General features: G+C 50.5%; 4 protein-coding genes across 4 annotated transcripts; all 4 read left to right on the top strand.

Moving 5' to 3' along the window:
• Positions 1–3: 3 nt before the first annotated feature.
• Positions 4–486, top strand: N0V96_003230 (uncharacterized protein; the record flags this gene model as incomplete). Its single annotated transcript, XM_053191008.1, has 2 exons — positions 4–16; positions 74–486. The coding sequence occupies 2 exons, from the start codon at positions 4–6 to the stop codon at positions 484–486; spliced, it is 426 nt and encodes a 141-aa protein (XP_053051433.1).
• Positions 487–1,343: 857 nt separating this feature from the next.
• Positions 1,344–3,722, top strand: N0V96_003231 (uncharacterized protein; the record flags this gene model as incomplete). The annotated part of the gene is made up of 1 exon (XM_053191009.2): positions 1,344–3,722. One exon carries the CDS (start codon positions 1,344–1,346, stop codon positions 3,720–3,722), a length of 2,379 nt encoding a protein of 792 aa, XP_053051434.2.
• A 1,609-nt stretch (positions 3,723–5,331) lies between these two features.
• N0V96_003232 (uncharacterized protein) lies at positions 5,332–6,954 on the top strand (the record flags this gene model as incomplete). The annotated part of the gene is made up of 3 exons (XM_053191010.1): positions 5,332–6,032; positions 6,084–6,136; positions 6,194–6,954. 3 exons carry the CDS (start codon positions 5,332–5,334, stop codon positions 6,952–6,954), a joined length of 1,515 nt encoding a protein of 504 aa, XP_053051435.1.
• Positions 6,955–10,614: 3,660 nt separating this feature from the next.
• N0V96_003233 (uncharacterized protein) lies at positions 10,615–11,607 on the top strand (the record flags this gene model as incomplete). Its single annotated transcript, XM_053191011.1, has 3 exons — positions 10,615–10,654; positions 10,718–11,230; positions 11,303–11,607. 3 exons carry the CDS (start codon positions 10,615–10,617, stop codon positions 11,605–11,607), a joined length of 858 nt encoding a protein of 285 aa, XP_053051436.1.
• Positions 11,608–13,057: the final 1,450 nt, after the last annotated feature.

The following is a 13,057-nucleotide window of genomic DNA, read 5'->3' on the forward strand; positions in this document are numbered from 1 at the left end:
CGAATGAGCGCCACAGGTTTGTTTTGAGTCTCTTCCACCAAATCATTGACGCTTATGACTGACACTGTAGTAGGAGATATTGAGTGGGACTTTTCGCGCACGCCAACGTATCGGAGTTACAACTACATGCAACCATTGCCACGGATGTCTTACTATCAGCAACCCATCAAGACAACCCCGAATCCAGCAACTGCATTCACGTACACGTTCCGTTATCCGTCCAGCTCAGCGCCGCAAGAAGACCAGCCGACAGCAGGATCTGACTTTTCCCACGATACAAGCGACGAAGAGTCATTCCAAGCCACGAGCTCCAGTGTTCTGATACCCGCCATCATCGACGTGGACACCAAGAACAACGTCAAGGTTATGGTTCCGGATCCCAAAACCGGGGAAGCGAAGACAATTTACGACAACAGGCATAAGCATTCCCATAAGAAGAAGATGAGCCCGCAATACAAGGTTGAGAGCTGGCTGCACAGAGGGTAGCTTGAAATTTGGAAAGGTACAGTTGCTGTATTTGACATCCATGATCAGCGGATCGAACTTGTCAATATGTATGAACACAAATTTCCAGGAGTAAAAGTACGGACTTCATTTGCAGAGTAAATAATTTTGGATAGATGCCAACAACATAAAACAGATCTTTTACAGTTCGTGCATTTGCCGCTAGAAACCGCCGCTGAATTCATTTTAACGTGTGACTTCTTAATCCCATGTCCACGTGAGACCAACGTGATATGTGGCTGGTGTCCGGACCCGAGACTAAACGCGCTAAAATACTCCGTCTACTGTGCAGGACTAATAGTAGTTCCTTAATCCCAGGAAAAGAGACAAGTAGTGGTGAAGGTTAGTGGTCTACGAATCTGAGATTCATAGCCTGGCTTGAATAATGCCTCCTCCTAGATCTCTTCACTTTCTTAGGTAAAGTAGGTAGGTAGATAGTGTTTGACACCATCCCCAGCTCGAGCCAGTGGACAGATTCGCTGCGGTTCACCCGGGCTGCCAGAAACCGTTCTTAAAATAAGACATGGTCCTTAAATCTGACTCACATTTTAGTTGGTATTTATCTACAATTGGTTCTAGGCGGAATCCTTCGCTGATACACTTACCCAGCGACCCGTAGCCACACCAATCTGTGATCAGTTTGGTCACAATGGCTTGTGTCAGATTTTCCAGGTGCAGACTATTATCCGCGCGCAGATATAGCCTATTCGAAAGCGCCTTCTGTCAGACCCTTGAGTATTTGATCCCTTCGATCCGTCCGTTCTTTGACATGTTCCCTGTCAGACTCTCACAGATCCATCACAAAACTCCCTGTCATACTCGCCTTTGAACTTTCGGCCATGCCCGAAGGCTTGTCTCCAGCGGGCTTTCGCCCACGGAGCTCAAGCCAAGTGAGGATGTATTCCCACGAAGAAATCATCTTTCCTAAACTCTATGAAGAGGCATGGGGCGGCGATGGATTCGGCGATAATCGAACGGAGCTGGAACGAGCTAGAATCTTCCTCGTGCGCTTTGCGAAGACGAATCCCGACCCATTCACAAGCCAGGAGCTGCAGTCAATTGTCATGAACCACGAAAACCGGACGATACCGGCGCTAGCTCTTGCAGTGCAGATGAGGATATTTGGAAATCGCCACGCCAGCTTTGCAGCGACGCCTCTTCTGCAATGCATGCGATTTATGTTGTTGAAAGCCAGGGTCCCGGAGTTCATATACTCGGACAAAACCAAGATTATTATGGACTTTTACTTCGATCCGACGATGGCCAGAAGCATTGAGCCTCCGCCACCAAATGGTATCGTCTACAAGTATCCCTCCGGTCGTCTCAAGGTAGCCATTGTAGGCGGTGGGCCAACAGCGCTAGCGTCAGCAATATCTCTTGCTGAGAAGGGTGCTGGGAAAATTCAAGTTCACGTCTACGAAAGGCGGTGGATCGTCAAAGATGGTCCGAGAGGACCCTACATCGACTATCCCTCGACAGCCAGACGACGTGATCAGGTTGTCACGCTACAAGAATCAGTCACGATGTTGATGAGTAAAGCAACTCAGCAGGCGTTGTTTGAAGGTCGTCCAGAGCGAGTCTGGCCAGGCTCCTCCAATATCCAGATCCGTAAAGTCGAGGACCGCCTTCTCCGGAGATGCCACGCCGCCGAATTCCAGGACTTAATTCACCTCCACGCGGAGGGTGTGGCCCATGAGAATATGGCAAAAATTGGTGACTTCCACATTCTTCTTGGAGCTGACGGAGCTGTATCGTGGGTCCGCAAATCGTATTTCCACGGATACGAAAACGAACGCGGGCGAAGTTATGCCCTTGGCCTCGCGTTTGATCGGCCAGCCGGTCTGCCATGGTCGCAGCCCTTGAACGTATTCTTGACTCTGGGTCAAACTCGGTATCTCCTGAACGCTAGTGACTACGATGGACGTGGCTACCTCAACATGCAACTCACAGAGGAAGAGTGGCATAATATGCTTGCCAAGGATGGCCAGCCAGTCACCTTTGGATATCCTGGCTGCCTCCGAAACCCCGATGGGACTATACCCAAAGGTTTCACCGAGAATCAAGTCTTTGCTCCTTCGGAAGACAGAGAAAGTTCATTATGGAGGTCAATTTCCGACGGCCTGAAGCTCTTTGGCTTCAAGGAAAGCGAGGTCATCAATGTTGTCCGGATCCCGATTGTTGTTCAGGCCGTACGAGAAGGCATCCAGTATCTCCCGCCTTGTGACTCGGGAGCGATCAATCGCCCACATGCCCTCGTCGCAGTGGCGGGCGATGCTGCCATGACCGTACACTTCTGGCCCGGCCGTGGTCTCAACAGTGGTGTCAAGTCAGGCATCTCACTGGGAGACGAGATTGTCCATGCGCTCAATGCGGGAAAATTCGTTGGGCTGCCTCTTACCGCTATGAACCAGTATAATGACTTTATCATGAAGCTGCAGGACCGCGAGCATGACAAACGCAGTATCCCGATATTGAATCAGTCCGGTACACCAGAGACCTTAGGTTGGCTACTGAGCAAGGCAAATACTGTTCCAGACAACGTTGCGATTGAATGGCTGGTGGGTGCCATGGCTCAGATTGCGCAAAGACTTGAACAAAGAGGAGACTGGGCCTTTGGCCCTGTGGCTAACGTCGAGCCCCAACTTCGGATAGTACTGCGACAGATGGACTCTGCAACGTTAAGGGAGATGGCAGTCAGCTTCCCATGGCCAACACGAGAAATGGGCGACGCCGAGGTTCTTCCTCTCCGCTCTATGAAGCCAGAAGAGAAGCAAAGATGGCTTCAGAGCATCTGGGGGCTATTGCGAGACGAGGTCAGCCGAGACTCGCAAAAGCGCCCTCCTTCCCGTGGAGATCGAGGACGGCCACTTTCTACATCAAGATTTGAGGCTCCGCGCGGTGTAGCCTTGCTTCCACCTAGAGCCGTTTCGCCGTCGCCACAGTTCCTATCGCCAACGCCAAATAATGCTGCGCCAAGCCGCTCCGAGTCGACATTACGAAGAAGCAACGCCAATCGAGGAGGCATGTCTCCAGGCCCCTCGGAGCGAACACTAGCTGTGCCTACTGAGCTGGATGGCAATCCATCTTCGCGGCCACGTTCGCCATCTATGGGTGGTGACATACCGTTGGGAAGATTGCTTAGCGTGAGCCAGCGTCCGGGCCACGCCGTGTTGGCGGATGCTATGTCATTGGCACTGTTCCGTGTCGACGGGGATTGATGGCTGGGGAAAAGGTTTTCATCCGTATGCGTGCAACCAAATGGCCATGATGGTCGCAATCATACCGCATTATGTCGGTTCAACCCAATTCAAGCTTTTGCTATGTCTTGAGCCTGACTTTCTAAAGAATACGTTTGCGAGGATTGATTCCATTGAAGTTTCCTCACCGCAACTAAAGACTCTAAATCTTCTATTCTCTGGTAAAATTTACAAGGGAATCATATTTGACCATTTAATCAACGTCGAATTACCAGTAATGTCGCTACCCAGTCATAGATGAATAGCTTACAGGGAAGATGGTGCCTCAGCTTGCTCGGCCTCGCGACTTTTTTTTCTCGGAAGGATTTGAAGAGACCTCCATAATAAGTCATGCCGGAAAATACGAGTGTTTAATGCTTCAGTAGTACCAACAATCAGTGAGATCTGGATATTCAAGAATCGGTATGTCCGCATAATTCCGAAAATCCGTACGTCCTCTAGCCCGATCCTTAGTGTTAGGCTCCACATGACTCAAATGCCCACTCCTTCCCCGTTTCGCTCTATAGTCAGAAAACTAGAGAGACTCGAAAGTCTAGAAAAAAGCTTGTGGCTTGATGTTCACTTGTTGACACTGCTGGCAATCACATGTTTCTCCCCTAGAGCTTCGGTAGAAGACAGTCCAAATCCGACTCCCTTGAGGAGTTTCTTGAAGTGTAGAAAACTTAGTTACATACAAATAAGCTACCCACCGGACTTCCAGGTTAAGATGGCCTGACCACGTGCCCCTGTCCCGGTATTGGGTATTGTGAATGCAGAATCTGGAGTGACCCGTTTGCAGAGGCCCCGAGCCGGGGTCCGGAATGGGGCCCGCGAACTACCGAAGCGGGTCCGGGTCCATTGTTACGAGCTAAATCCTGTCGTCGACCCGTCGGTTGAACTTTCATTTCACTTATCCGGACAGAAACTAATTAGGAGCTCAAAAATAGAGAGTTGTGTCAGCACTGACAGCTGTGGGGGTCATCTAAGATACCTTTAATCAAGGTTAAGCCAAGCAGCCGCCAAGGAAAAGCCTTTCACGATGACAACTTCCGACCTCTCCGAGTCACGGCGATAGAAATTGAGTATATCCGCATTCCCCAGTCGGAGTAGCGTCCGCTGGGAAAGCATGGGCCCATAATCCACGCAAGAGTGGTTCCTCCTCAGTCTCCAGATTTCAGACTCCATCACGGCATTGTCAGCTATTCTTCAGCACGTCACGCGAGCCAAAGTCAGCCGCCATTAGGTCGAGTGGAGGGGCGTACGGCATTACAGAAGTCCATGATCATAGGCCGAGCTTACGAGAAGACTAATGCAAAAGTCCCATAGTTTCGCGGCTTCCCATTACATTAACGCAAAAATCCACAACGAATTCCACCTCTTAGATTGCCAAGTCGGACTTTTCCCTAGTTCAGGCTTTTCTCGCTCAACTCGTCAGATGCGAGGATTTGAGACACGAGAAAGCGAGATAAACGCGATGGAACTTGAACTTACCTTAAAAGCCGTCTCTGCGCTGCCTTGGAGAGTTTTCTGAAGAAGACCGAGACAGCATACGACAGACTCAAGCTCGCTCAACGGGCATTGACCTCGAAAAATGCCTCCCATCAGCTTGGCAGCGGCCATCACCGGGCTTGTCACCCTCGCGAATGCATCTTCAGTGCTACTTCGTGGCGGTACGATTGTTGGCTTTGACGAGTCCAGCAACTCCCTGAACGTCGTTCGCAACGGCTCCCTTCTCATCACCGACGACCGTATCACTTCCATCTATACATCAGATCAGCCCTTGCCGCAGACATCCAACGATACGGAAGTCATCGATGTCGCGAACAAGATCATCACACCGGGCTTCGTTGACACCCACCGTCATGGCTGGCAAACAGCTTTCAGGACCATCGCATCGAATACTTCACTGGCGGAGTACTTCACACGTTACGGCGAATATGCTGCCGCTGGCCTTCTGAGCGCAGATGACGTTTACATTGGTCAGCTTGCGGGTCTCTACGAGGCCCTAAACGCTGGTGTCACGACGACGCTTGACCACGCACACCATACTTGGTCTGATGAGACTTCAGAGGCGGGGCTGAAAGGTAGCATCGACAGCGGCGCGAGAGTCTTCTGGTCGTACGCCTTTCACAACGTCACTAATTACACGGTTTCGGAACAGCTGCAAAACTTCAGGGATATCGCGACCAAGGCCGAGTTCGACGGTACCCCTACCAGTTTGGGGGTCGCCTGCGACTTCTTCGGGACTGACGGTGTTCTCGCGGATGTTACTGCGGTGATTGACCTTGCAAAGTAGGTTGTCTAATAAAAGATAGCAGTAGGAGTCATTCTAACACGTGGCAGGGAGTTCAACGTCTCGGTGATTACAACTCACAGCCTGCAGGGCCCATGGGGAAGTAAGTCTTTGAACCTAAACACACGATTGTGCCGCTCTCATACTGACTACTCCCTAGACACCAACAGTCCGGAGGATGTCCATGCTATCGGGGCACTGAATACCAGCATCCCAGTGGTCTTTTCGCATGCTTCGTTCCTCACCTACAAGGGCGCATCACTCCTCCGCTCCACCAACCAGTACATCTCCATCACGCCAGAGTCGGAGATGCACTACGGTCACACACATCCCCACAGCCATCTAATCCAAGATCAAGGCTCCCTTGGTGTCGACACTCACTTCACCTTCTCAACAGACATCCTTACCCAAGCCCGCCTCTGGCTCCAGAGCACCCGCCGCCTACTCTACCAACAAGTCCTCGCAAATTGGCGCGTGCCCACTAGCACGCCAATGACTGTGAACCAGGCCTTCCTCCTCGCCACGAGAAACGGTGGACTTGCTCTTCGCCGCTCGGACCTAGGCGTCATAACCGAAGGTGCCAAAGCCGACGTAGTCGTCTGGGATGGGGAAAGTCCCGCCCTCCTTGGCTGGGTTGACCCTGTCGCTGCTGTAATTCTACACGCTAGTGTGGGCGATATCGAGCACGTCCTGGTGGACGGCAAGTTTGTCAAGAAAAACCACAAGCTGGTGGCACCTGATTACGCAGACATCAAGACTCGATTCCTGGAGAGCGCAAGGAAGATCCAGCAGACCTGGAGGGACATTCCCTTCTCAGCTCTCGAGGGAGAATTCAGCAGCTCTGAAGCTCCTTATGAAGCGCCTCTTTCTGTCGATGTCTTGCCTGGAGGTGAGAGTGGATACGGTACCACGTTTGTTTGAGTACCGGTGCCGCGGTAACAGGCTAAAAGCACATATACCAAGCCTGTGTTCCAAAGGTTTAATGGGTGTACCTTAATAAAGCCAATGATATTAATGTAGTGTTTACAAGGCACGAACAAGCACTTGATGAAGCTTAAATGTGCATGATGATAACAGACAATATGGATTAATACTTGTGTTTGCGCTAAAGTTGCGTCCCGAAGTCCCAAAATTACAACACACAGTTTGCTCAAACGGTGGAAGCTTTGAAATATTAGATATTGCAGCGGAGGCTGTTATGACGGTTCAGCCCAAGACTGCCTAGTCGCCCGAGCGATCTAGTTCACTTCTGAGGATGTGAAGCCTTCGGTTCCTTGATGCCGTGCTGATGCGCCGGCGGGATAACTTAGAAGCCGGGCGGTTCGCATGGCGCGAGACGCATTGCCAGTCTCCACTTACACCTCCTCATCTCCGCCCGCCGCCTGTCGCGTTATCTTTTCCGGGATCATCCTATCAGTCTGCCAAGTCGAGGGGAAGCTGGAGGCTAAGACAACTTCAACCCAAAAGATTCTCCATCGACAACGTTAGTCAACCCTTCAATAGTGTTGAACTCTCTGTCTTACTTCCTGACATTCATTATAGTCTCCGAATAGCGCATCCATCAAAGGCTAAGCTACTTACATTGTAATCAGAAGTCTCAAATGGTCCAACGACTTAATCGAGCAGCTGGGTTGCAGGCCTTCATTAGCGCAATAGAACAGGATGGGTGCGTTATCATCAAGGACTTCACCGACTTGGATTCCCTTGACATCGCGCATGAGGAAGTGCAGCCGTATCTTGATGAGTCGCTCGCATCGTCTGGAAGCACTGTCGGTGCTTTGAACGGTGGGACTGCGACCTGTACAAGGCTGGTCGGTCGAAGCAAGACTGTTCGTGAGAAGTTCTTCTCGGACTCATTATATCAGGTGCGCTCACAATATCCCTATTAAGTTTGCGAACCTATCATTCACCAAAAACGACATCACAGGGCATTGCCGATCACTTCATCGGGCTTGAGACAGAAATATGGCACGGAGATGAGCCCACTATCCATAAATCCGACCCTTTGCTCTCAATCTCCATCACAATGTCCTCTCAACCGGGAGCGAAAGCTCAGAAACTGCATCGCGACGATAAAAACCATCATGCGAGGCACGTCAGGACCAGTTATTACACAAAGGGACGCGACATGCTGCTCGGTCTATTCGTTCCGGAATGTGACACTTTTGAAGCAAACGGTGCCACCCGGATCGTCTCTGGGTCGCATCTGTGGGGCGATGAAAAACCTGATTTCGGGACAGATGGCCGAAAGGGTGTTGAAAATGCGGAAATGAAGAGGGGCGAGGCATTTGTGATGTTGGGCAGTTTGTATCACGGCGCCGGGGAGTATTCTCTAGAGACGGGATGTCGAACTGTACACATAATGTTCATGTGTAGCGGTGTTCACCGTCAAGAGGTAAGACCAGACACTGGAGTTCCTAGAATCGACTAAAAAGAACGGTTACTCACACAACTGCAGGAGATTCCATATCTCAGCTACCCGATCGAAGATGTCAAGACATATTCGAAACTTGTACGTGATCGTCTAGGGTGGAAGCAGTCGGAACCCAACTTGGGATGGGTTGATTTAAAGTCTCCTGAGTACCTTCTAGAATAAGCTACAATAATGGGATACGTGATACGATGATATGGGTCACATACTTACCTACCTGTATGGTCCCGGGGTGACTGCCATGACCATAAAGGTCTAGGCTTATTTTCACTGATACATCAAGGTAGCCAGCCGCAAGCAAGAGGTTTCAGTTCCCGTGAGATACATCGAGAAGCAAACTTTTAATGGCCTAACATGCGGTCAAATTTTATTTTGACAGCAAATAAGACGTCTAACATGAGCCGCTGAAGAGGACCTTTCTAACCATGTCTACAAAGTTTGTATGGAATACTATAAAACGGGACGGTGAACGCCTTTGATTCATTGTCCCTTTTCTCCCTTCTTGCATTGCCAATGATCAAGCTTCACTCAGTTGAAAAGCCTCATCTTCGCCCACACTACCACCATGAAGGTCTATTTACTCTTCACCGCTACTCTTCTAGGCGGCATAATGGCCGCCCCAACAGCCACGGAAGACAAGATCGCAAAAGTACCAGCGCGCATCTCTAAACAGACACTCTACAACATTCGAAAGGCTTGTCCGACATGCACCATCACAGCCACCCATGTTCTCCGCAACAACTCGGATCCGAACTGTCCTGAGATCAATGCCTGCTGCAGCGCCAAGGCGCCGATAAGCTGTTACGAAGAAGATGAATTCAACATCGCACAGAAATCTAAACCGAAGAGGCATCTCGAGCCGACGAAGAAGATCCAGAAGCGACAATGTCACCCTTGTTGCACCGACGGCGATGTTTGGCCGCCGGAAAAGCGCGGACGCTGGTGGGGATGCAAGAACGTCCCGGGATTAGATTGCAGAAAGTGCCTGGCCCCCCCGGAGTGGGAGTGGATTATTCCTGGGGGTGTTAACGAGAAAGAACGGGAAGATAATGGAGACCTACCTTAAGTCTTGGGACATTCTCAAGTTCTGTCATGTCGACTAGGTATAATGGGTTACAATTTCGAGCCGTGAGGAACGACCGTACTACCACTGAAGGTCAGGCGAACGGATTCAGTTTGGTATACTTGGATAAGCATTGATGTATTTCGAAAGACAAGCAGAGAATATTTGATATGGATGGGGTCAAAGTCAGTAAGCACAATCAAGTTCAACAAAGTCTTAGAAGTTCTTTCCCCAAATCACAATTCGGAGTCAAAAGTAAGTGAGGAGACTCGGTCATAGGCGTCGGGTCTAGGCCAGCTCTTACGCCTTTCCTGTATGGATCTTGAGAATATGTGTTTGATATCAGTAAGTACTACAGTTCCCAGAACTACACGCAACTATGATATGAAATGACTTTAACTAGTCTCCAGGGCTAAAAAGACCTATCTCATCATTCAGTCTTGTCTTTGCATCTGTCCAGAAAAGTTTCTCCTAATGACTCCACGCCCCATTTGGTGGATGAACGGCATCAGGGGCGAGGATGGTGCTGGCTCAATGAATCAACATCGTGCAACAGTACCTCTTGTCTTGTGGATCTACATCTCTTCACTTGGGCTAATCAGTCTGCCACTTTGACTATTGTTTAGATGATACGGTCATAAAGGTGTGGATTATGGAGCCCAAACTAAAGTAGGCCCCTTGTGCCTCTTATGGGCCTCTTGAGACCCTCAAGCACTTTTGTCATGAGTCAATATTGGTCACAAGACAACACTTCCAGGAGTCAATAGACTCGAACTTCTTATCCACTATTTCAACCAAGCAATATTGTTACAAGTGCTTGATGCTTGTGAACAAAAAAAAGTCACAGAAACTGTTCATCAAGGCCACGGATTCAGACAGCTGGGCGCTCGGGAATTGGCTCTGTGGTTCGGCTTTTAGACGCCACACTTTAGAGAAACAGTGGGTCCGATAGCAGCGCCACAGTTTCCGGGCCGAGTCAAATTCATCGACTTCCTCAAACTCCTTGCACATATCAACATCTCATCTCATCGTGCTGCGCATTCTCAAGAAAACAATCTAATTCAATTGGATTCATACAATATCAAACATGGCACCTGCTTTGGAATCCAGCAAGATCGCCTTCATCGGTACGTCCCGCGCAACACCAGAAAATCATTCACGATGGCGGGGCTAACGCGGGGTATTCGTAGGCGGCGGCAACATGGCCGCAGCGATTATCGGAGGCCTGGTCGCAAAGGGCATCGACAAGCAAAACGTTACCGTCTCTGAGCCGTGGGACGTGAACCGTGAGAAGATGGCCGCCCTCGGCGTCAAGACCACCACCTCCAACGCAGAGGCCTTTGTCGGCGCCGACATTGCTATCCTGGCCGTGAAGCCCCAGGTCGCAAAGGGCGTCTGCAACGAGCTTGGCAAGGCCGTCTCAGGCCAAGAAAAGGTGCCCGTCGTCGTCTCTATCGCCGCCGGCATCACCCTCGAGGCCCTCCAGAAGTGGCTGGCGCTCGACAATGGCCGGTCCCCGCACGTCGTGCGTGTCATGCCCAACACTCCTGCCCTAGTGGGCGAGGGCGCGTCTGGTCTGTTTGCAGGTAGCGACGTGACGGAGGACGAGAAGAAGTTGACCGAGGCACTCATGGCGAGCGTCAGCAAGGCGGCGGAGTGGGTTGACAAAGAGGAGCTGATTGATGTCGTCACAGGCTTGTCGGGTAAGTTATGACAGGACACACTGCATTAGTCGTCAGCGAAATAGGACAAACCTAACACTAGAACACTCATAGGCTCCGGTCCTGCATACTTCTTCACCATGGTCGAGCACCTTATTTCCAGCGCTGTTGGTCTTGGCCTCTCTCCTGAGCAGGCGAAGCGCTTGGCCACCCAGACCTGTCTCGGTGCCGGCAAGATGCTCGTCGAGTCCCCCGAGGAGCCCAGTCAGCTTCGCAAGAACGTCACCAGCCCCAACGGCACCACGCATGCTGCCCTTCAGAGCTTCGAGGCATCTGGCTTCCAGGAGATTGTCAACAAGGCTGTCAAGGCTGCGGCGGATCGCGGTGAGGAGCTTGGAAAGACTCTCGGCAACCAGTAAGGGAGTTGGTCCACAAGAAGAACTGCACTTTTTCCAGAGCTTTGGGACACTACAGGAAGGGTAACAAAAACTACGCCAGGCACGGGTATAGACATCAAAATGGGAGGGTTGGGTCTGGCAAGGTAGATACATGAATAGACGCGAAGATGACGACCAAAGCTCGCTTAACATCCAATCCAACAAATCCGATGATTCATGGATTCTGCAAGTGAACTATTTGGTTTTTACCAGTGGCCAATTGCCACGTTCCACTTCCTCGCGCTTTAGCCTGACTTTCACCGTAAGCACTCGATAGCTTTGTTCGCGCGAGGGGGAAACAACATCAGTCCTGTTCTTCACCCAGCCCCTTTGGAAATGAATCACAATCGGCTATAAGACCTAAGGACCCAAAGACCCCTAGGCCGAGCATTCAAATTTCAAATGGTGGCTCTGTAAGTGGGCAGCTTATCTGCCCTATCCAAAGGTGCCAGCAGATCTCAGAGCCTTCAGCTCAGTTCTCATATTGCGAACCACCTGGCCATATCTCCTAAATCCGTATACGGCATAGATAATCCATCCCCGCGTGGTTTAGCTCGTTACACATTCCGTCCCCAAGGCCGTCCAAATTGAAGACAATTGGTCAGGGTGTAGCTTAGTTGCATTTCGTATCCCAAAATTGACTTTGATGTCTCAGTCGCCTGATACATTAACGTGCCCTAAGCTATCAGGGCTGTCTAGGGTGTGACAAAAGAAGCCGTTCGTCGTGCCCTTACAGCTTCGTGGCGACGGGGATTCACCACGGCTAAAATCCGTGACCGTTGCCCAAGGAGGCCATATGGGCTTTGATATCTTCAGGTGCAAGACTATGCTCTTAGGCGTTGTTTCCTCGCCAACAAGGTTAAACACTCTCTCCCAAAAAAATCTCGAAAATTCAAAATTGCGGCAAAATTACACCACTGGAGCTAGAATCGAGGTTTCGGCACTCGCGGCGTAAAGTTGGCGTGATTCCCAAACTTGGGATGTTACTGTGACAGAACACGCTAACTAACAACATGCTAAGGACTACACCCTTCTCGTTGAATCACATGGCGTCGATCCCCATTTCTACGGGCGCAATTCAATCGATACCGAGAATCAGGTACGGTTCTTGAGATCTTGACATTTTGCCGTATCTACCTACCTTGTGGTGGCTTCAAGCTAGCAACGTATACATTCTCACCGTCCGCCTCACGATCCGTCGCAGAAGGAAATAAGGTTGTTGCTACACCTAGATCTCATACAGTTGTAAGGCCTGTACACACTAGGTAACCAACAATAATTTTATGGAGGTTTTCTTCCGGTTGCTAATCAGCTTCATCGATGCAGGTAGCCGTCCCTCTGAAAAAGGGGCCGGGGGGTTTACAATTTGCCCGCCGGCTGGCCGGCAGTCTAGGATGAAAAGCGGGATCATCCGTTCACGCAATCATTTCGG

The sequence above is a fragment of the Colletotrichum fioriniae genome (assembly GCF_027942845.1).
Source record: "Colletotrichum fioriniae strain IMI 355084 chromosome Unknown scaffold_3, whole genome shotgun sequence".
In the NCBI taxonomy this organism is placed as follows: domain Eukaryota; kingdom Fungi; phylum Ascomycota; class Sordariomycetes; order Glomerellales; family Glomerellaceae; genus Colletotrichum; species Colletotrichum fioriniae.